At 31.4% G+C, this 25,740-nt stretch overlaps 1 protein-coding gene across 1 annotated transcript in view; it reads right to left on the bottom strand.

Moving 5' to 3' along the window:
• The window catches only part of LOC142319231 (mitotic checkpoint serine/threonine-protein kinase BUB1-like), a 115,428-nt gene that overhangs the window by 46,601 nt on the left and 43,087 nt on the right, over positions 1–25,740 (bottom strand). Inside the window, exons 8-13 of the mRNA XM_075356269.1 lie at positions 24,427–24,530; positions 19,848–19,926; positions 8,732–8,808; positions 8,279–8,411; positions 3,891–4,762; positions 649–785 (exon numbers count right to left, since the gene is read on the bottom strand). Of these exons, the coding sequence (XP_075212384.1) occupies positions 649–785; positions 3,891–4,762; positions 8,279–8,411; positions 8,732–8,808; positions 19,848–19,926; positions 24,427–24,530 (1,402 nt within the window). The remainder of the gene's footprint in view (positions 1–648; positions 786–3,890; positions 4,763–8,278; positions 8,412–8,731; positions 8,809–19,847; positions 19,927–24,426; positions 24,531–25,740) is intronic.

Raw genomic sequence — 25,740 nt, 5'->3', positions numbered from 1 at the left:
CTGTCACTTCCATTATTTCAGATATGCTTGTTAAAGTATGGATGAAGTATCCTATCACTTGGATGCGTGCCGATTGATGAAAGATGCTCACATTGCACTTATAAGGAAAAACTGTAAGAGTTACTCTTCCATTTTACAGTAAAGATATTAAATAGCTTTGAAATCCTGTTATATTTTTTTTAAACATGCTTTTGTACAATTTTTATAATGCTTAAACATTAATTTTTTGAAAAACTGTACAGTAATCCTCACTTTTCTTAGGACAAGTAATTTTGTAATTACCCATTACAGAAATCATAAAGAACCATTTACTTATAAAATCAACAGAACAAAAAGAATTTTTAAGGTAAATCAAATAATTTGACAAAAATGTATTTCCCAATCATAACTAAGAGCTTCTATTAAGCTAACTCACAATTAAAAATATTTTTTTTTATAAAATAAAATTTATTTTAAAATGGAATTTAGCAATATTCAAAACCACTTCAACATTTTTTCTCCAGAAGAGAAAAATTATGATTCTACTAGTCTATTGATCTGCATTGCATTTTTCAATAGCAACTTTGTAGCACTCAGTATCCAGTAACTACACTAATAATAAACCACACAAAATTCATTCTATACAAAAAGTACTTAATTAAAACTCACCAGTAAGCAGCAGTATTTTCATTGCCATCAGTGGGATCAACATTTCTAAACTGATTTGGAAAAGGCGTTGATGAAGGAAGATCAAATGCAAATGCTTTTGTATTACAAGTATCATTAGCAAAATCATTATCCTTATCCTAAAAAAAAAATTTACACTACTTTTAAAATTTAAATTTTGAAGATTTTCTACTCTTAAGATTAAAAAAAATCACTTCAGTATGATCAAAAATTAAATATTTCATTAATAATTAAAATTCTGTTAAGGTTTAACAGAATTCCTGTTAAGGTTTTAAATTCTGTTAAGAATAAATATTAATTATTATTTTAAATATAAATAAGAAAACTTAATTCATAGTAAAATAAACATCTGAAAATTTATTTTGTAATTGAAACTGTTACCTAATACTAGTTCAGCTACTTCAAGAACAAGCTTATGGAAAAATATTTTCCTTTTGTTTTCAAAGCCAGAAATTTTATATTCAAGAAAAAAGTAAATTTGCAAAGAAATAAATCAAGCATACTGACATGCAGCATATTCAGCTTAGTAAATAAGGCACCAGAAAACCACTTCAACTCATACTTTTCCAAGTAAGCCACAAGGTACTGTTTTCATGTATGACTGTATCATTATGTTTACTTTTTAGATGTAGATTGTACACGAGGGGGCCTGATATTGACTGTTTGGTCATATGTGTATTGATGATGTTTTACTATGTTTCAACCCGTAGAAACCACAATCAAAAATATGATGAAATTAAAAAAAAAAAATCTAGTTTTCAACAGTTTGAAATGTTTTAATAATTTATAATGAATTAAAAATCCCTTTACCGTTTATAATATAATTTATTGCAACGTATCAGCTCTTAATAACCATCCCTTATTAAAAAAATTGTTAAAATTATGTATGCAAGTGTTTTTTAGCTCAAAATCATTTAATTGTGTAGAATAAACATTGTTCCACATTCTGAAACATAATTTATATGTTACAACGTTGCAATCCTTAGAATCCCACTAATAACAAACAAAAAAACTAGTTTTCAACAGCTTAAAATGTTTAATGGTGCATTTATAATGAATTATAAACTTTTTACAGTTATTAATGCTTATTGCAATGTTCCAAACCTTACAAATCAGTCTCATGATTAAAATTAACAATCTTGTTTACGTAAAATTAAAAACGAAAATTATAAAATGTATAAAAGAGAGAAATAAAAATTTTACATACATTATAATAGCACATTTTATTATTGTAACTATGGAGCATCACAAGAACTGTCGACCTCCTCCTCATGGTCAGTAACTGGAGGACAACTTTGACAATTGTCACCAGAGCATGATCCACACGTAGGGTTACAAAAAAAGTCCAACTTTACTGCAGCCACAAGTAATTGCAATACTTGCATACTTTTGTTAACTACAATTTTTACTTTTGTAATTGCAAAATATAATTTTGAGCAGTTCTTTCAGTGCAAGCATTTTCTACATTTTAATTGGTAGTAAAGAGCCTTCATTAATTATCCATCCTCAGTCAATTGGACAAATATTTTTGTTTCCAAGCCACACCTGGGTTTGGAAATAGACTCTCTTAAAGTGTGGTCGAACTGAGCCTACACTTTATTTACACCCATATATATCATCCTCATTATCCTCTGAAGTAAAGTCTGAAAGGTAATTCCTGGAGGCTAAACAGGAAAATAAAAGTGAAAGAAGCTTTAATAAAGGACTCATAGCGCATCTGCTCAAGAAACGCTGAGAAGTCTTCAATACGACTCAAATTGTTTAATTGTACCTCTTTAGCTAAAATTTACATGCTCTGATAATTGCACCGAAAATATTTGATTGGTTTTTCAACTACAACTTCCTTAATTTTTAAGCTATCCAATTGCTCAAAAAAACCATTTTGCAGAGAATTTCAAAGGCTACAAGGGATTTAAAGTTCAAATTCCTTGAGCACTTAGTTTTTAAATTTTTGAGTTTAAAGGGCTTGGGAAAGGTGGTCCTTGCACCAAATGCAAACTTCTAATGGTGATATCTCAATCAATTTTTATTCTACAGAAATAAAATAAAAAATTAAAATTTTCAGTAAAAAAAATAATAAACTTTTATACTCAAAAAAAAAAAAAACATTTTTACACATTTTCTTTAGTTTTTAATTACTGTGAAAAAAAAAATTTTTAAGAAATTTCAAAAACTTTTTCTAATTTGACTCAACCTTTTTTTTCAAATCTAGTCATTCCAAATCGATCAAACTTCTAGAACATATTGTTAGTACTTAAATAAAATAAATTGTAAAAGGATTACGTTCAATTCCAATTCTTGCAGAAAAGTCACTTGTTTCATTGTTGATTTTTTCTCTGAAAAAGCAAGGCAACCATTTTATTTTCATCATAATTCTGTTAGTTTTCATGCTAATGACTTTTACCAAAGCTAATTTTAAAGGTCTTTACAAGTACTTTGAAAAATATCCTATAAGTTTTCCTCAAAAATTTTTCCGTTATTTAATGTTGAAACATCCAACTTCAGTTTTTGGTGAACAAAATGTTACCTTCAACAAGGCATAACTCAGTTCATATTACATCTAAAGAAATATAAAAAAAAAAACAATCTGTTATTTTATAAGCTTCAATTTTGCTATATAAAGTTTTTTGATAAAAACGTAAGGTTTTTGAATTATTCGTGAAAAATCATTCAATGGTTACATGAAAAATCAACATTTTCAATCACAAATAGCTCAAAAAGTATTGACTTTAAAAAAAATTTTTATAGAACATTTTTACTTAGAATTTATTCCTCCATTGATTTCTGCAGTTATTTTCAATATAATAATTTCCACCTCCCGAGAAGGGGTGGGATCCACCCTCATGGTAAAAGAACACATCAGCACTATATAACGTTTGTTCCTTGAGCTATTTCCTAATTACTGTCCAAATTTCACGTCAATCGGTTTTGTCCGAAATAATTCTGAATGAAAAACTGAAAACATTTAACTAAATGTAGGAATTCATTGTAACAGTTATTGGAGCTTCTTTCCTAAGCATGGATTTTACCCACTGCTCGTTAATGTACTTTTTCTTCGTAATTAATCGTCAACTATTAAAATTCGGTTAAACACATAGATATATCAGGATTACAAGATTTTTAATTTTGTATACAGAAAATAAACCTTAAATCCAATTAATAGACAAGGTATAAATAATTATAAATTGTACTACTGCAAAATATTATAAGTAAAAATGTTTTACCAGATTTTGAAGGTGTTCAAATGGAATGTTCAAAGCAGGTTGTAGGACTCCTGAGAGCTCTCGCTTTTCAGCTTTTCTTAAAAAATTATGTGCTTGAAAATTCTCTTTTCCTTCATCTTCCTGAACAGGAATCTCATTAACAGGTGGTGGAACATATGGTAAAGTGACAGGTTGATCATTACCTGCTACATCCATATTAGGATGATATGAAGGAAGTTGGTTCTGTTTCACACATTTTAATTGTAACATATAATTATTCATATCATTTTCTACTTCATTACATGCCTCTTTATTGCTTACTTCATCATCACATTGAATAATAAATCTAGATTTTCTTTCCGAAGTTGTGGCAACAGCTATTTCAGATGAACAACAAGGTTCAGCATCACTGGTTTTATTTGGTGTTATAGTACTCATTAATCCAGCTGTTTTTTTACCCACACTAATTGAAGATTTAACAGAATCTACTTCATCTGTGTAAGTTGTAAATGGCTGTCTAGCAGCCAATTTTTTTTCACTTCTACAGTTCTCATCATTAATTTCAACACAACCAGTAAGAACATTTACACCTAAGTCACTATCAATATTAACAGATTCTTTATGTTGATAAACCTGTTGTACAGTACAAGTACGTTTTTCTTGCAGACCACAAACGTTTTTTGTAGTAGAACCATTTTTCCGTATAGGAGGTATATTTTCAGCATCAATGGCAGTTACTGGATGATTTTGATGTTGCATACTTGTAGAAGGTAACTGTTCAGCAAATGCAGATTCATCAACATATAATGTAAAACCAGACTTAGGAGGTTGTGGTACTTTAAATGGTTCAGAATTTGCCACTTCTGTTGGTGTTTTTGAATCAATTTTTGAAACTGAAAAATAATGAAAACAATACATTTTTATGAATCAACAAATGATGAACAATTAAAACCTGAAACAAGGCTATGCGTTTAACTTCTCTAAAGGTTGCATTGTATTATAATCATGGGAATTTAATTTTTTTGAGCGATTAGTGTATTTCTGAAACCACATGGTACCCATCACATTAATTTTACAAAAATATCTACATGATCATTTATATATTACCAAATATCAGTCTGCTTGTTTATGTTCATAAGTCTTGAGCTAAAACTCACAAAGAAACTGATATTCTATTTAATTTAGAACAAACTTTGAAACAAAGAGCAAAGTAGAATAGAATATGAAAAATATTTTAAATAAGAAACCTACATTAACAGTTTGTTTAGATTCTGAACAGAGATTGTTCAGTAAAAACACCTCTGGTAAAAAATGTTAAAATCCAACTAAAATAATTCTAACAGGCAGTGTTTTTTCACCTCACTGAACTTTAATAAAAAGAAAAATAATGTTCAATAATCTAGAGAAGATTGTCAGATGCTCATCTCCACAATCAATGTTGATTTGACCAGAAAGGAAAATTTATTTTTTATTGGCAAAAAAACTTTTTTTTTTTTTTTAAATTTATTTCTGATATTCTTGTGTGGGTTAAATTCTCTAAAAATGTTTAGTAGCAACTAATTATGTTATAAGTACCATGTGTTTAAAAATGAATTTTGGGGTTTTAAAGTTATGTAATATTTATTAAGTTTTATTTACATTGATAAATTATATACAATTATATACATGAAATGAAAGAGCAACTCAAATAACTTTTTCCCATAAGTTTTCAATGTGAATGCCATTCGTTATACAGCACACATTCAGCCAATAGGTGTTCATCTCATACTTTAATCAGTAGGTCTGGAGTAATTTATGTGACAGCTGCTTCAATCTTGTGTCTCAAGACGAGTAGGTCAGCTGATAACAGCGGGATATATAGACTTTTTCCTTTATAAACCCCCAAAGAAAAAAATCGCATGGAGTCAGATTGGGTGAACATGGAGACCACGGCAAACAAGCCCTGTCATCTGGTTCCGAGTGACCAATCCCGTGGTTGGGGAGAATTTCATTCAACCAATCATGTACAGCATTATGCCAGTAAGGAAGTGCACCATCTTGTTGCCAAATAAAGTTCTGAGGTTTGTATTGCAGTTGGGGAAAGAGCCACAATTGTAGCATATCAAGACAGTTCATTCCAGACACACTTGCTTCTGCGAAAACCAGCCCACAAACTTGCCATTAGGATACAACATATAAAACATCCAGTTTTGGGACGTCTCATTCACACTGCAATATTTTATGAGGATTTTCTGACCCCCAGATTATGAGTGTTTACTTTTCCATTAACTTGAAATGTTGATTCCTCATTAAATACAAAACAATAAAGAAAGTCTTCATCGTCATGGTGGATCATTTCATTTGCAAAGCTAGTACACAAACCATAATAGTAGGCTTTAGAGCTCTCGCGCATGCTAAAACTGTTTGAGTTGAGCTCTCACTTCATGTATAATTAATCAACGTATGTGAAGCTTAAGAAATATTACTTTAGCTTTAGCTTTAAAAATCTGATATTCATTTTGAAACACACAGTATTTTTATCAGTAAATAAAATTAACAGCATACACATATTGTTTCTATAGTAATTTGTAGCTGTCTTTTTTCTTTTTCTTTTTTTTTGGCGAAAAATGCTTTCATGTTATCATCATCCAAGTTGAAAAATTTAACAAATAAGCCCCTTCTTAGTTATTAAAATATTAATAAAATACGGTTAAAGCTAAGATGATAATAATAAGATTAAAATTAAAATAATAAAAAATACATAACCATTAGGATAAAATATATAACACGAATAACAGAATAAAGTCAAAATTTATGGTTGGTTATCATTAAATCTTATTATGTATATAGATTCGTCTTAGAAGTAACAATATCTGATTTAGTAAATTTATCATTTCCTAGGATGTGACAAATATCCCTCGGTAATTTAAATCTGTGATGTAAGGCCGCATAACGTATACAGTCCACAAGGATATGGTACACAGTCAAGTGGCAGTCGCATTGTACGCACAGTGATGCATTTTCTGCTGACATCAGATATCTGTGAGTAGCTCTGGTATGTCCTAATCACAATCAGCACAGACCACTTCCTCTTGGCAAGAGTCCCATGGTAACACCATATCTTTGATATGTCTGAATTTATTATCCACTGTAGGCAGTCCAGTCATCTTCTTCAAAGACTATGTTTAATGAAACTAATAAAATCAGTAGTAGTAACTCAAGTTGTGAAAGACGGTAGGCCAGATGCATCTTTAACAGAAAAATCTGCACATTTGTTACCCAGGATTCCCACATGGCTACGAATCCAGCAGAAATTTACTTGTGTGTTGTGATGGTTCAACTTGGTGATTATATTATGAATTTCAGTAACTGTAGGATGTCCAGAATACAAATCTTGTTCAGAATACAAGGTTGGAGTGCACTACATGAATGTCTACAGATAAGGATGTGATGATGTTTTGACTTGATATTCAAAGCCATATTGATGGTGTACAGTTCAGCATTATAGACACTTGTAATATCAGGTAGATCAAACACACAGGTTCTGTCATTTACAACCAAAGCGAATCCAGTGGTATCATTCTGCTTTAACCCATCTGTACTACTGTCTGTGTGTACTGGGTTTGTCTTTGTTAGAAAATGGTAAAATGTTTGCTGAAATATGAGAGGAGTTAATTTTTTATTATATGTGGTGAGGTCATAATTAAAATGTATGGGATCAAGTCTCCACAGAGTATAAGAACAGAGCTAGGTTGGGAAAATAGGTGACAAAATTTAAAAGGTACATTAAATGCCAGGGTACAGACATCCATTGGTGCTGTATTACATGGATGGTACTGCATAGCTGTCTTTTTATATTGTTACAGTGATAATGTGCATTGCTTTATTGTTAATTTTATGTTAAAATGAATGTATAAACATAAAATTATCCAAGAGTAAAATGTTTAATATTTTTGAAGGGTTTGATGTGGTAACTTTAATAAATAAAGAATTTTCACGATGACACAAGAATTCAATACTGACACAATCCAAGAATGTACATTAGAAAATACAAAAATGCATGTGAAACTAAAGAAAACAATATTATTTCTAATAATAGCAACAGTAGCATTAGTAATAACAATTCTATAATTATGAGATTATATATATATGAGAAGTTTATATATTGACCTTTCACTTTGTCTAATAATCAAAATGATTTAGATGTAAAATATATATCTATGTATGTAAACCAAACATTTTCCAAAACTTAACCATCTTATTATTAATATATAAATAACCAACTTCTGGTGTGATATGGTGAAATATTTATAATAATTAATTATATTTAATCAATCGTAATTGAATAGCATTATCTTTATTTTTACAGAAAAAAGTTAACAGAGTTTAATTTTTACATACAAATTATTTGTCCTTAAATTTACACTTACTAGCAACTGGTGATGGGCTTTTCCACATTCCTCTAACTATATTAAATACCTCTTTAGTATTAACTGTATATGACTGATTGTTTAGCATAGATATATTTGAATTTGAATCATGCGAACTTTTCTCACTCAAAACCTAAACACATTTAGAAAATTGAAGAATTATATAAATAAGTTAAAAAAGAATATTTACAATTTAAGTAAATTACATTAATCATTAATTACATAAAATATTAAATAAAATATTTATCAAAAAATATTTGTCATAAAAGTTGTTATAATAAAATATATTATTATAATTATTTCAATTAAATTTACATTTGTACAATAATATTAATAAACTACTTCATAAAATATATCAAATTATTTTTAGCAGTTAAATCACTAAAACTGGAAATTGCAATAATTCACAAAGATAAGTTAAACATGATCAACCTATAAACTTATGATACAAACCTGTACTTGCATTTCTTGAGTGCTTGTATTGGGTGTTTTCACTGAACTTCCAGAACCAAATTTATTGCTTTCTTGAGCTAGAAAAATAACAAAAATATACATAAAAAAAATCAATATTAGCACTTTTCTAATAATACAACTATTATTCATTTTAAAATTACTGCATCTAAACATACAGTGCAAATCCATTTACCCAAACTGCTACTTTTTAAAAAGAAATGTTAACTGCATCAAATAGTTAGCAGTCATTGGAAATAATTATACATTACTTGCTAGAAAGCATTGTATCTTCTCTTTTAAACAAGTGATATTCATCCATAACCAACTTTCATGCCTTAATACGAGGGTGAATCAAATATAAATGGTAATTTTTTTTTTTTATAAATTTACTGATTAATAATATACGTAATTAATACCTTCATCATTTCTCTATATAGTCTCCTGCAAGCTATACAAACTTTTGCCAATGTTTTGGAAGCTTGAATAATCTTGGTTCATAAAAAGGTTGAGGACGAGTTGTCAACCACTTGCACATACGCTCCTCGACACCTTCATTGTTTTCGCATCGTTCCCCTCCAAGCAATTCTTTCAAGGGCGCAAACAAAAAATAGTCACAGGGAGGGACAAATCTCAACTGTAAGGAGGGTGATCAAGGGTTTCCCAGTGCATTTTTTCCAATTTATCCCTAGTCAAAATTGCAGTGTATGGCCTGGTTTTGTCATGGAGAAGAATGAGATCTGTGATGGGCATACCCCGTTTTGGTAGGCAGCTTTTGTTGATTGTAGCAGCTGGCAATAGTAAGTCGCTTTCACAGTTTCATTGATTATGGAGAAAATTAATGAGTAAAAAAAAAATTTTTTGGCTCCCCTTGTCAAAAGAAAATTGTTGCAAGAACTTTTCCAACCGACAGACAGATTACCTTCACTAGGCAGTCCTCATCTTTTCTTCACCACTGCTTACTCGGCATTTTGACTCCAGAGTGTAATGATGTGTACCCATGTCTCATCACATGAAACAATGCGCCTCAAAAAATCATCCCCTTCTTGCCAAAATCGATTCAGAAGTCTCTCATAGATCTCCAGCCTAACTTGTTTTTTATTTTCGGTCAACAACCTCGGACTGAGCACTAATTTTTCTAAAGCCAAGATGTTTAGCGACAATGGATTGATTGAGCTCTCTAATAGCTAATACCCAGTTTGATGCAATTTCTTCGACAGTGAACTGGCATTCACCTTCGATAAGTTCTCGAACAGCACAGATGTTGTCAGCTGTGAGACTTGACCTTGGGTGTTGATCATAACTTTTGTTTTCTATATTTTCTCACCCGCCCTTGATTGTCTGGCCTGCGTATACACTTGGTTCTAGGACAGTGTAGCGTCCCCACACTGTACCTTTAGCCCTTTGTACTCTTTTGCCAAATACAGTATGACATAATTTATCGGCATCACTACTTTGTCAAATATAACTTGATAATGAAATTTACAAGTAGCACTCTTTTGTCAAGTATGGCTCGGCATTTTTAAACTAACCACAACTATGCACAGATTCAAAAACAAACTATCATCTGTTTATAAGACCATAAACTCAACTTTTGATTTATATTCAATATTGATATAATTGAAAATAAATCGCTTTATGCTTAATTACATTCTTGAAGTGAGGTTTGTTTATTCTGTGAGTCAGCATGATATCTACGAGTCATTCCAGTAGTTTTTTAACTGATTCTGATATTAAAAATGAGGTTAATTATAATAATCCTGATTGTAATTTTGAAGAATGTGATCAAGAAAATGTTATTTTGGACAATTATAGTGAAAGTGAAGTTAGTGATGATGAAATAGTTGAACCCCAAGGTAGCTTACTCTTAACGTTCCAGAAAACCAGGTTTACACTCAGAAAATGCTTTCAAAAAATATAACACTGAAAGAAATTATTGTAATTGACATATAAGGCCTATTTTTTGATTAAATAAGGTTTTTGCAAAAAAAATTTTTTTAATATAAGCAATTTTACCTTGTACATACAGTCACCAATAATAAATTTAATTAATAGCTGACTGGGAACTAAGTGATCAAAAAATTGGAGACCCAATAGCACTACTTGATTTCAATCATCTAATGAACAGCAGTAGTTCATAGTGAACAATTCCTTTCCAATCCCATCCCACACATACTATCACTATTCATGGCGTCAATCCTAGCTTTGCTACTGTTTGCAAAGCTTCACCTTGCTTAGACAACAAACGTTTTTGTATTTTACTGTCATATATGATCCATTGTTCATCGCCTTTAATGAGTTATTTCAAAAATGGTTTGATTTTAATTTATTTTACGATTCACAAATGGAAATGAGATCTATTAAATTTTTTAATGTTAAATCATGTGGTTACTTAACTTAATTTTATTCTTCATCCAGACTTCTTTAAACAGTTTAAAACTGTTTTGTAGTGAATGTTTAGTTCAGTACTGATATCACAACTGCTGATGTGCTGGTGTTGCAAAATTTTTCTCCATTATTACATTGGCATTTTCAGTCATATTCAACAAGGTACATCACTGACATAAAAATTTCCAGATTACTGGACATCACAAATTTTTTTTAGCAGCCTGAGCTACATTTTTCCCTTTTTTGTATTAAATCCCAAAATGTTTAGAATTTCTTCTTTATTTTCATTCATTTTCAGTATGCAATAACTTTTAGATAAATAATTAATAATATAATCAAAACTTTTGTAAAATACTCAGCGACTTGTCATCTTTCAAAACCACTCAAGTGTTAACAGATTTGATTAATATTACCAGAGCTATGCGATCCTATAGCCATCTAACATGAGTATGTGAAGAGAGTTTTTCCCAACCCCAATATATCATCTCATCTGGAATTACCAACTAAAGATGGTTGAGTAGAGACTATTAAGATTTCAGTGGTAAACAGGCTGTCCAGATTAAAAGTAATGGCCTATATTTAAAAAACCAGTCGTCATAATCTTAAATGTAGACTAAACCGACAGAAAATATTTTCAAGATTTGTTCTGTATATTCTCAAGGTCAGCAGAATACACATGCACTGACAAGCTAACTCACAATGCAAGTGTAGTCAGCCCACAACAGAAGGTTCAGTGTGTGCTTTTGTTAGCAGAGTTTCAATCAGTTACACTTGTTCAATGGTGTGTACAAACTGAATGTAATATATCCTATATCCAAGTCTATTCATCAGTGGGATATGACTTTAAGAGAGACTGGAAGCTTGGTTTCACAAACTGGAACTCATCCAAAAGTTTCAGTTAATGACGAGATTGTGAATCATGTATGTGATGCATTCACTGCCAGTCCTGAAAAATCAATTAGGTGGACTAGTTACGAACTGCAAAATCCTCACTCCACTGTTCATGACATTGTTCATAAATGGTTCTGTTTGCGAGCGTAAGTTACAACTCTTTCATCAAAGAATCTTAATATCTTGATATGTTATTTAGTGATGAGGCAACCTTTCATACGTGGAGACGTTAACAGACACAATTGTCAAACTTGGGGTACTGAAAACCCCCATACAGTAACTGAAAATGAAAGGGATACACTGAAGATTAATGTCTGGTTAGGACTACACAGAAGTGGCAGCATTGGTCCATTTTTTTTATGCAGTCCAATGACAGCACACACATATCTCGACATGCTTGAGAACTTTGCTGTTCCTCAGAATCCTACAGGCTTCAGTTTCCAACAAGATTGTTCTACCATACTTTCATTGAGATGTTACAGTGTTCTTGATAAACACATTTCCCAGATATTTAAGATGAGGAGGTCCAACTACACAACCATCTAGATCTCCAGATATAACTCCTTTGGAACTTTTTGCTTGGGAATTTTTAAAAGGTTGTCTGTGCCAAAGAAAAGTTCGAGATTTGGGTGATTTAAAACAGATAATAGTTGAATCTGTTGGTCTAATAATGCCGCAGATGCTCCTAAATGCTTGGCAAGAGTTAGATTATCATCCAGATGACTGCCAAGCTACAAAAAGGTGCATACATTGAACTTGACTAACCTACATTAAAACTTTGTGAGTTACTGGATGTATCAAAAAAAAAAAACATAATATATTATAAATAAATTATATTATATTGCATTATATGATAAATTATATTAACTGGCTCTTTAATATAAACTGTTATTTTTAGATACCTTTGGCTCAGCACCCAGTATTGTTCGGCTTCTTGAAGGAAATCAATTCAATAAATAATGTAATAATGAAGGTATACTGGAGGTAATGGCGGCGTATTGCTGTGCACTTAGGCTGACAACTGGCTTATCACACTACTAACTATCCTGAAAATATCTTATACTAACTTAATTGCTGTTTTTTTTTGTTTTTTTTTTTTTAATTTAAACAACACAACTGCTGTTTTTGCAATTTATTAATGTTATTATTATTATTACTAATTAAAATTACTAATATAAATAGCTTATTACTGTTACTTTAAACTACCTTGCATTTATGAGACATCCATCAGATTTCTTCAAAACCACTTAATGATCTGTCACTACTAGATGTATAAATGTCACTATCACTATCACTATCTCTAATTATAATGAATTATAAAGCATTGTCTATTAAAGGCTCTCGTGATCGATATTCTTTTTCAATGTCCATCATGTGATCCCATTTCAGTATCCAGTCTTCTGGTCCCATTAAATTGGCTTGTTCCTCAAACAGACTTTTCACTCTTTCAATATTAAATTCTGTATTTCAACTGTGAATGTATTGTTTTACTTCTGCCCATATCATTTCTATTCGGTATAAATCTGGATGATATAGAGGCAGATGTCATACGTTATGGCCTTCTTTTTCTAACATGTCATCCAAAAGGTAGCGCACCAATCTCTGTTTGTCTGACTTTATTTCATATAAATGCAATTTAAGGAAGCTCTCACAAAATCATATTCCTTTCTGTTTAAGCCAAGATATCATTTCATTTTTGGTGCTGTTAGATGTCAATGCCTTTTCAGTTAAAACGTTGTGGTAAGAGGCATTATCAATTACGAGAACACTTTTTGGTTCTTTAGGAAGGTTAGGTAATAACTGTAAGAACATTAGCTACAATAGTGAGAACACTAGGAACAAATCCTCTTTCTCCTCTGGCATGGGTAATAATCAAAGGGTCTCCCTTAGAGGTCGGTTGACAAAGGGCTTTTCCTGAGCAGTCTCCCCAGGACTTGCCAAAAACATCATTACTAAGGATGTATGTTTCGTCCGTGTAAACAATGTTACAGCCGGAATCTCTGTAATATTTTATTGCCTGCAAATACTTTATACTTTTGTCACATATATATCACCCCTTTCCACCAATACACAACGATTATCTTGGGTCTTTCGCCACTTAACACTGAGATCTTTTAATATAATTTGAATACTCTTTTCACTACCGTCAAAGTCAATGCTGTCTTTTAGTGCTGTGCACAATAACTTGGCTGACAGAAGATAATTTTCTGTTATGTGAAAGTTACCAATCTCTGAACAACATATTTATCAAAATTGTTCAGTCGTTATTGGCCTTGATTTTTCCCAGCACTTGTAAGGGGTTATGAACAACTGAGAAAAGGTATTAGTAAACACTTGATTGTTCGAACTCGTAGAAGTGGAATTGTAAACGTCATTTTTTCAAATTCATTTTTAATTTATGTAATAAGTCGGGTCGAAACACCAGTGGCTTCAGCAGCCCGACTTCAAGCTTTTGTTAGTGGGATCAATGGGACATTTGTTGACGCCTCTGTTTTTCATAAAGTTTAAACTCTACAAGCCTCCTCTATGAATCATGAGACCTTGCCGTTGGTGAGGGGGCTTGAGTGCTCAGGGATACAGAGTAGCTGGACCGAAGGTGCAACCATATCGGAGAGGTATCTGTTGAGAGCCAGACTAAGGAATGATTCCTGAAAGAGGGCAGCAGCTCTTTCAGTAGTTGTTAGGGGCGTGAGTCAGGACGACTTAAACGGCCGTATCAACATCACTCAGTCCTCTGAGTACTGCGCAGCTGAAAGCAATGGAAAACTACAGCTGCTTTTTTTCCAAGAAAATGTGGCTCTGCATTTTCACATAGCAATAATGGAGGCGCCTTCCTTGGTAGAATATTCCGAAGGTAAAATAGTCCCCCGTTCGGATCTCCGGGTGGGGACTACTAAGGAAGGGGTCACCAGAAAATTAAAAAATAACATTCTACGAGTCGGAGCGTGGAATGTTAGAAGCTTGAAAAAGGTTGGTAGGCTAGAAAATTCAAAAAGGGAAATGGGTAGGACAAATGTGGATATAGTAGGAATTAGTGAGGTTCGGTGGGAAGAGGAAGGCGACTTTTGGTCAGGTGATTTTAGAGTAATTAACTCAGCGTCAAATAATGGGCAGGCAGGAGTAGGTTTCGTGATGAACAAGAAGATAGGGAGGAGAGTGGAGTATTTCAAAACGCATAGCGATAGAATCATTGTAATAAGGATAAAATCAAAACCTAAACCGACAACGATTGTTAACGTCTATATGCCTACAAGCGCCCATGATGATGATGAGGTAGAGTGTGTATACGAAGAGACTGATGAAGCAATTAAACACGTAAAAGGAGATGAAAATTTAATAATAGTTGGAGATTGGAATGCAAGCATTGGAAAAGGCAAGGAAGGAAATATAGTGGGTGAATACGGGCTGGGCAAAAGGAATGAAAGAGGGGACCGACTTATAGAATTTTGCACGAAGTATAATTTAGTAATTGCCAACACCCAATTTAAAAATCATAATAGAAGAATATACACTTGGAAAAAGCCAGGCGATACTGGAAGGTATCAGATAGATTATATCATGGTTAAGCAAAGATTTAGAAATCAACTCGTTGACTGCAAAACTTACCCTGGAGCAGACATTGATAGCGACCATAATTTGGTGATAATGAAATGTAGATTGGGGTTTAAAAACCTGAAGAAAAGGTGTCAGATGAATCGGTGGAATTTAGAGAAGCTTGAGGAAGAGGAGGTAAAGAAGATTTTTGAGGAGGACATCGCAAGAGGTCTGAGTAAAAAAGATAAGGTAGAAAATGTAGAAGAAGAATGGGAGAATGTTAAAAAGGAAATTCTTAAATCAGCAGAAGCAAACTTAGGCGGAATAAAGAGAACCGGTAGAAAACCTTGGGTTTCAGACGATATATTGCAGCTGATGGATGAACGTAGAAAATATAAGAATGCTAGTGATGAAGAAAGTAAAAGGAACTATTGGAAATTAAGAAATGCTATAAACAGGAAGTGCAAACTGGTGAAAGAAGAGTGGATTAAAGAAAAGTGTTCAGAAGTGGAAAGAGAAATGAACATTGGTAAAATAGACGGAGCATACAGGAAAGTTAAGGAAAATTTTGGGGTACATAAATTAAAATCCAATAATGTGTTAAACAAAGATGGTACACCAATATATAATACGAAAGGTAAAGTCGATAGATGGGTGGAATATATTGAAGAGTTATACGGAGGAAATGAATTAGAAAATGGTGTTATAGAGGAAGAAGAGGAAGTTGAGGAGGATGAAATGGGAGAAACAATACTGAGATCTCAATTTAAGAGAGCATTAAAAGATTTAAATGGCAGAAAGGCTCCTGGAATAGACGGAATACCTGTAGAATTACTGCGCAGTGCAGGTGAGGAAGCGATTGATAGATTATACAAACTGGTGTGTAATATTTATGAAAATGGGGAATTTCCATCAGACTTCAAAAAAAGTGTTATAGTTATGATACCAAAGAAAGCAGGGGCAGATAAATGTGAAGAATACAGAACAATTAGTTTAACTAGTCATGCATCAAAAATCTTAAGTAGAATTTTATACAGAAGAATTGAGAGGAGAGAAAATTAATGGAAGAGGAGAATTTAATGGAAGAAGTGTTAGGAGAAGACCAATTTGGTTTCAGGAAAAGTATAGGGACAAGGGAAGCAATTTTAGGCCTCAGATTAATAGTAGAAGGAAGATTAAAGAAAAACAAACCAACATACTTGGCGTTTATAGACCTAGAAAAGGCTTTCGATAACGTAGACTGGAATAAAATGTTCAGCATTTAAAAAAAATTAGGGTTCAAATACAGAGATAGAAGAACAATTGCTAACATGTACAGGAACCAAACAGCAACAATAACAATTGAAGAACATAAGAAAGAAGCCCTAATAAGAAAGGGAGTCCGACAAGGATGTTCCCTATCTCCGTTACTTTTTAATCTTTACATGGAACTAGCAGTTAATGATGTTAAAGAACAATTTAGATTCGGAGTAACAGTAAAAGGTGAAAAGATAAAGATGCTACGATTTGCTGATGGTATAGTAATTCTAGCCGAGAGTAAAAAGGATTTAGAAGAAACAATGAACGGCATAGATGAAGTCCTACGCAAGAACTATCGCATGAAAATAAACAAGAACAAAACAAAAGTAATGAAATGTAGTAGAAATAACAAAGATGGACCGCTGAATGTGAAAATAGGAGGAGAAAAGATTATGGAGGTAGAAGAATTTTGTTATTTGGGAAGTAAAATTACTAAAGATGGATGAAGCAGGAGCGATATAAAATGCCGAATAGCACAAGCTAAACGAGCCTTCAGTAAGAAATATAATTTGTTTACATCAAAAATTAATTTAAATGTAAGGAAAAGATTTTTGAAAGTGTATGTTTGGAGTGTCGCTTTATATGGAAGTGAAACTTGGACAATCGGAGTATCTGAGAAGAAAAGATTAGAAGCTTTTGAAATGTGGTGCTATAGGAGAATGTTAAAAATCAGATGGGTGGATAAAGTGACAAATGAAGAGGTATTGCGGCAAATAGATGAAGAAAGAAGCATTTGGAAAAATATAGTTAAAAGAAGAGACAGACTTATAGGCCACATACTAAGGCATCCTGGAATAGTCGCTTTAATATTGGAAGGACAGGTAGAAGGGAAAAATTGTGTAGGCAGGCCACGTTTGGAGTATGTAAAACAAATTGTTGGGGATGTAGGATGTAGAGGGTATACTGAAATGAAACGACTAGCACTAGATAGGGAATCTTGGAGAGCTGCATCAAACCAGTCAAATGACTGAAGACAAAAAAAAAACTCTCCAAACGATTTCCCTACTCTGACTATGATGCACTTTACTTCCAAGTATTGTTACAAATTGAACGTCCTCCATGATTATTGGATGATAACAAATACTGTAATTTAATTTTGAAGAATATACAGGTTTAAACTAAACACTTACTACACACACCAAATTTAACACATTCACAATGCCTATACATTCACTGTATGGTTTAAACAAAACAGGAACATGAAATTATTGCACAAGTGTGCTGAATACTCGGTACAAACTGTATAAAGTGTAATGCTATTACACTTCAAATGCATGACATCATCATGCCATGAGTATTTAGCATTTCACATATAAAATCTGTCATGACTAATAGCCCTGTAAATAAAATTAATAACTGACTCATGCTGTTATCAAATAATATGTAAAATTTGTCATGCGTAAGATGATCTCATTTTATTGTTTTGAAATGTATAAAGTAATTAGGATATATTTAGGCTATGTCCAGTTGTTTGTAAAAATAAAGTATTTATTACTAGTATTTATAATTAATATTTTTAAGTAAATAAAAGTTTTAAGTTGTACCAACTCTGACAATGTACTGCATACTATGTAAGTATATGGAGCTATACGAGATGTTTTCGTAAAGGAATGACTATCTATCTATTCCACCCATCCTATCACTCTATATCTCTCAAACGCAATGTGCACAGCTATATGCCGCCTGCTACAAGTAGTAATGAAGGAAAAATACAAAATCAAAACCTGTACAATGAGAACAAAATGCTCTTGAAGCAGACTTCATTTCTAAAATCAAAATTAACATTGCACTCACAAAATAACTAACACATGTATAAACACGATTATATGTTGAGGGACTGAATTCACGAAATACAATCAGAAAATATTACTTTCAGAGCATGGTACTGAGAATGATACTTTCTGATTACATTTCCTGTACCAACGAGGCTAATATTTCTGATTGTACGTTTCCTATACCAATGAGGCATGGTTCCATTTATCAGAGTATGTGCACACACAGAACTCATGTTTAGTCTCCTAACAACCCAAATTCTATATATGAAATTCCTCTACATGATCAGAAGATTGAGATGCAGATTAAAATATCCAGGAGGATAGTTGTCCCAATATGCTTCATAGAAAAAATAAATTCAGCTTGTTATTTTGAAATCATTAACTAGTTCATGGGAGAGATAACCAAGGACGGAATTAATAATACTTGGCTTCAACAAGATGGTGCGCAACCGCACGTACAGCCAGGCATTCCATGAAGTTGCAAGAGGTATTCATTCCATGCAAGAGGTATTCAGAGATCGAATAATTTCTAAGGGCTTATGGTAACCTTGTTCTCCAGACTTAAGTCCACCAAATTTTTACTTCTAGAATTATACAAAAAGTAATATTTATTGAGGAAACCCCCACAGCCTCCACGAACTTCAAACTGCTATTCAGGATTTCACCAACATTCCCCATAACAACTTGTGAGTCTTCAAGGCCAAGAAGAAACACCTGCAGATATATGTGGATGTTCATGGGGGACCATTTCCAACAACTACTGTAAGGTAAGTCAATATTACATATTGAGCATGATAAGTATACAGTCGTCATCATAAGTATATGCAGAGTCGTCGTTCATTTTCGTCTATGAGGATGGGCGTCGATGATGAAGAACAGGGACTGAGTAATTCTTGATCACAGGTCCAGTCCCGGGAGGGGAGGATCAGTGAGACAATAGGTTTAGTTGGTAAGGTGCAGGAACACATACGCACTCTTATTAACATCTTGCAGAACCTTTTAGGCAAGCCCGACATTTCGCCTATAAATGGGGTTCCTCAGATTCATCAAAAAAATAAAAATAGTTACTTTTCAAATGCACTGTACCATTAGTTTTTCCTAACTCATTATCATTACTACAGGTTTCTACACCATCCTGATTCAATGACAATAATATTTTAAATTCTAAAGGTACAGGATTCATTGAATTGTTGGGGTTTAATACATATCAAAAAAATAAATTATATTAATACCCAGCTTTTTTTGTTTTTGCTCATATTCAAATGCTTTTAACTCCTCAAGTTGAAATTCTTTTCCTTCAACAGCATACACCTAAAAAAAAGAAAAAAGAAAAAAAACATTTTTCTCACAAATTATCAAAAAGACATGATCTAGATTAATAAACATCTACTTTAAACAAGCTAATAATTAAATATCCTGATATCTTATATCCTTACTATACATGTATTAAAAAATTACTAATGAGCACTATGCTGTTAAAAAGAAATGATTGTTATTCCAATTACAATATTGCTAGGTTAATCTATGTTGTAACATACAATGCAATATAATTTTTAATTTTCATGCTACAAATTTTAATTTGCTAAATTTAATTTTCTGGTACTTTTAATAAAGCATCATCAGACTTATATGATTACCTAAGGCTGTTCCTCAAATGGAGAAGCTGAATTAGTAATTATTCTAAAAATACTTAATGATACTATATTTTTAAGTTTATATTGTTTTATGACAATTATATGCTGACATGCAATTACAGCTACTACCATTCTTTATAATAAGATGATTTGTAGCATGTAAAAATAAACAGTCTGACAAAGATTCAAATTTATTTTATTTGTGATGCATGTTCATAAAATCTTAACTCATTAACTGCCATCCAATTTCCAAAAATTTTACAGAAGTTTTTTTAATTTGTTTATCTTTTTGGTCAAATTAAGATCTATTTTAATGGTTTTGGATCTCAAAATTTGTTTTTATTTATTTTTGTTCGAGTTTTTTATTCATGCTGGTCACCAATGACCGGCTTGGCATGAAGTGGTTGATTTAATAACAGTGCGCCATGGCGGTCATGTTGTTGGTCACGTAGCGCACTCCAATGGATGTATGACTGTTACAGGAACCAAGTCGCCATTCCAGTACTAGCGGTCATTGTGTGTTGTATGCTGCATTCGAGTTTTTCATGTACTGATTTCGTTAATTTCTAGAATTTGCTTTTGGCCTACAGGATAGATTTTTTACAAAATGGAGTTTGATGATAATTTTACACAACCATTACTAGAAGAATTAGATGAAGCAGAGTTACAGTGCGGTAATAAACAGAGTTTATCTTATGACAGTGATGATTCATTGGTGGTGCCAACAGATTGAAATATAAAATGTTGATGCATTTTATCTAATAGTGAAAGTGACGATGAAATTTTACATCAAACAAGCACTTCAGGTACAAATCCTTCATCATCAAAATGGTTTGACCCTAAGGGTTATCAGCAAAATGTGATTCCGTATACTGAAATACCAGGTATGAAACCTTTCAATTTAAGATATACTATGAATAATTCAGCCCCTCAAGATTTTTATTCACTTCTTGTTTCTGACGAACTTTTCAGTATAGCTTTTCACACCAATTTGTTTGCCCAACAAACTCTCAAAACTGCAACGTTGAAAATGCGTTCTTGTCTGCATCAGTGGAAACAAACAGATAAAGCTGAGATCAAAACATTTTTTGGACTTATTTTATTAATGGGTATTGTAAAAATACCTAAATTATGCGATTACTGGTCTAATGGTAGGGCAAAATTACGTAAAAAACAAAATGAGTCGGATAGATTCGAAATGCTTTTACGTATGCTACATTTTGTAGACAACAATTCTAGTGACAAAAGTGATTGATTGTACAAAATCAGAAACTTAGTAAACACTTTAAATAAAACATTTGAAAAACATTATACGCTGAACGAATCTATTTGTGTTGACGAAAGTAAGGTGCCATTTCGTGATAGAATAATATTCAGATACAACAAACAAAAAAGACACAAGTATGGAATTAAGGGTTTCAAGTTATGTAGTACATATAAACTTCAAATATATTCTGGTAAAAATTTTGACACTGTATACAATAATCAGACAAATGTTTTAAATATTTGCCAGTCATTATTGAATAAGGGACACACATTAATACCGACAACTGGTATACGAGTGTGGAATTTGGAGAAAATTTATTGTCAAATGAAACTCACGTGGTGGGTACACTGCGAAAATAGAAAGAATATACCGGAAGAAGTAAAAAATGCAAAATTGAAGGTTGGAGAATACAAAGCGAAAGAAAATGAGAATGGAATAACCATAATTAAATGGAAGAACAAAACAGAGGTTTTTTTACTGTCTACAAAGCAAAAACAAAACAAAATTTGTAAAAATATCCAACAGAAGGGGTCAAGAAAAATACAAACCAAAAATTGTACGAGATTACAATCAAACAAAATCTGCTATAGACTTGACGGATCAGATGAGTGTCTATTCATCACCATTGAGAAAAATAGTCAAATGGTTTAGAAAGTTAGGCATCAAATTGTTGCTAAACACTGCTGTTGTAAATGCAATGATTTTACATAAAATAACAACTAAGAAAAAATTGTCTATGGTAGTGTTTAGAAAAGCTCTAATTCATCATCTCTGTGCAAAAGATAATAAACGGTAGCAAATTGCTTCATCTTCTAGACCTAGACAACTAAAACATGAGTTAAAACGCAAAGGTCCAGTAAGGAAAACTAGAAAATGGTGCCAAAGTTGCTATAAGAAGAATGTGATGACACATAACCGGAAATATGCCAAAAATAAAACAATTAAAGTTGTAACATTTTGTTCTGAATGTCCAGCTTAGCCACACTATTGTTTGCTGTGTTTCAATAGAGAACATTGTTACTGAGTTTTATATAGGATTTATTTTACATAAGTTCTATGAACTTTTCCATATATTTTTATACAGTTCTTTACGACTATATCATTATACTACATTACATTTAACATTAATTTCATCATATATATTCAATTTTATTGTTTGTCAATGTTTATTGTGTTTGTATTGTACATGTATTTTGTGTAATTTTATGATGTATTAATACAGGTATTTTTTGTTTTTATAAATAAATATTGTTAATTGTATGCCTAAATGTAAACAGTGTGTGTTTTGAGGTTTAATTTTTTTATCAATAAAAGCTTTTCTACGTGTTGTATTATGTATTACTTTATTATACAGAATTTGAGTTTGCCAAATTTTAGGCCTCCAATTGATAGTGAAGTTAAAAGTTTTGAAAACCAAACTGATAAACATATCAATTGGGCCGCAATTGATATGTTTATCAATTGTTTATTAATTTACAATTACATTTAAAATTAGGCTATTTTTGTGATAAACTGTTTCAGTAAATTACACTGCAAAGTAAAAAAAAAAAAAAAAAAAAAAAAAAAAAAAAAAAACAATATTTGATAACTTTCTCGGATAAAAATGAACATCATGGTATCTACAAGTAACACATGAGAAATAAAAACTAACTAAAGCAATTTTTAAAAATTGGTTCACACCTAAGATTGCTTAGTTTTTTAAAATAAAAACTAGCCTACATTATCTTACAAACTGAACAAAAAAAAATATTTAATAACTTAGCATAAAAATGCTAAGAAACACAGATTTCAATTTAACAAAAAATATATGTATGATCACAACTTAAAGGAAAAATAAAATCACTGAGACTAAAAGTAATACAGATAAGAAAACTAGAACAGAACATTATTAAAACTTACTTGAAAAATATTTCATCATTATTCTAATTTATAGCAAAAAATAATAAAAACATGATATCTCATTACATACATACTATTACATACATATAAAACACAGGGCAATGTTTCTTCCTAATGGTTTCCTCATTTCTAAAAGTTTAATTCTAGCAGCTATCTGTTCTTCTTCTATCAAGATTATAGCCCTCAGCTTTTTCCTTTCTTCCTCCTGTTTAAACTTGCATTTCCTTTTCAGGACTCTACTTTGTTCTTGAAAGAAGTTCTTTATTTTATTTTTTCTACAATAAATTCTTCATATCGTCTTCTAGAGCTTCTCACTGCAATGAGCAGTTTTTTGGTAATGAAAACTTTCTCTTTGCCCCCAGCATCTCTAATTGTATAAAAACGTTTTGTTGATAAATTATTGTCTCTTTGTGCAAATTCTATACAAAAAGAGATTTGTTAATAGAAAAGCGACCTCTGAAATATTTTGCAATTTTTCCTGATTTTTCTAAAAATTTCTGACTTTTCCTGACTAAGTTTACATTTCCTGACTTTTTGTGCCTATGGGAACTACGAGTATAGTATATGATGTATGTTCTAAATTTGGACAAATAACTATTAACACAGTAATGATAATAATACAGCTAATGATGGTTTTTACAGTATGTATTAAAAGTAGAATTCTAAATTTGGTGTGTACGATTTATTAGAGGAGTAAAATGCTGTTTAATGCATTGATTTCTTTATTATATTTTGAACTACACCCTAGTGCAAAGTGTGAATTAAAAAATGTAATATATATATATATATATATATACACATATGTACATATTTACATATTCTTAGCACATTAAATATAAGATTATAACTAAGAAAACCAAACAGGAAGCATTCAAAATGATATATTTAAACATTTTAAGCACACTTTGAATTTAACAAATAAATTTAATATATAGTGTTCAACAGTTTTTGAGTTGAGTTGAGTACACTCATTACGAACTTTGTAATTTATTCTTTAAAAAATCAACCTACCTTGTCTTTTGGGTACATTGGAACTTTTGAAGAATCGTACGGTTCAAAATAAGCAACAGGAAACTCTTGTATATCAAAGGGACCCTCATTTATACATCGAACTTCTAAAAAAGAATTACATAGATCAGTGAATAATTTAATACTCAGCTACTAGTACTAAAACAAAAACATACATTAAATTTAATGTCACTCTATGAAAACATTTATTCACAACTGAACCTAATCTTTTTTCTTTATATATTTTACCATCCACTTCAACAGTCAGATTTATTATTTTAATATGGAGGTAGACAGTACTGTTTTGTAAATAAAAGTTGTTTCTATAGTTCATAGTTTTCAAAATTTTCTTTAAAGAATATTTTTATCTGTATACCATCAACATATGTAAAAAAAATGTCTATTGTAGTCAAGTATCAATTATAATGTGATAATTATGTGTGATATTTTAAAAAAATCAAATTCATGAAATCCAATAATCACTCATTTCATCAAATTGAATATTGTAATATTGTTCAGTATCTAAGTAATTTTGACATTGAATAATAGTTTGTATTACCTATTATTACATTTATTTTTAAAGAAATTTAAGTTATTTAAACTTAACTATTATTATTGAAACTTTAACTTTGTACGTAAAACCTTATTGTTTTTATTTGAACTTGTATTCAATGTAACGGCTTTCTCTGCACTATCAAACCTGGCTCAGTAATAAAATTAATTTTCATGTTACAAAAATTACAAATCTTAAATTAAATTCATATAATGTAATTTTTTTAGTTATAATTGTATTATATTTCTTTGAGTATGTGAAAAGTACTATATTTTTTGCACTAGAAATATTTTTAAAAAAATTCTTTAATGCAGTTGCTGCTGCCCTTTCAACCCTATGAAATACAAGAAAGCAGTGTTTTTCATGAGCTACCGAGGTGCTCCAGTGCTATGATAGCTCTCACAGCTTTCATTGTTTTCCTGTGATTCCTGTCTGAAGAACTACAATAAAATAGTGTTACAATTTTATGTAGAACATAAAGATTTATTTTATTATAAAATGCACAAAAGTTTGTAAATGAATAAAAGTAGCAAGTATGTAGCAATGGTAATGGGCAAGTAAAGCGAGCAGCACTTGATTCTTCTCTGATACATCTTCAGAGACTCAGTAACAGCCTAGTAAGAAGCCTACTTTGCAAAACATGTTGAGAGAGGGATGTTGAACTATATTTATTGCAGGTATTGACAAAATAATGGGTAATAAGTTGAATTCTATTATAGAATTTGATAAGCAATCAATTTTTTCTATCAAACAGTGCATACAAT

This window comes from Lycorma delicatula, chromosome 2, assembly GCF_047948215.1.
Source record: "Lycorma delicatula isolate Av1 chromosome 2, ASM4794821v1, whole genome shotgun sequence".
NCBI lineage: Eukaryota > Metazoa > Arthropoda > Insecta > Hemiptera > Fulgoridae > Lycorma > Lycorma delicatula.
Note: the sequence above shows the minus strand (reverse complement) of the source record. Positions and strands in the feature narration are given on the sequence as shown.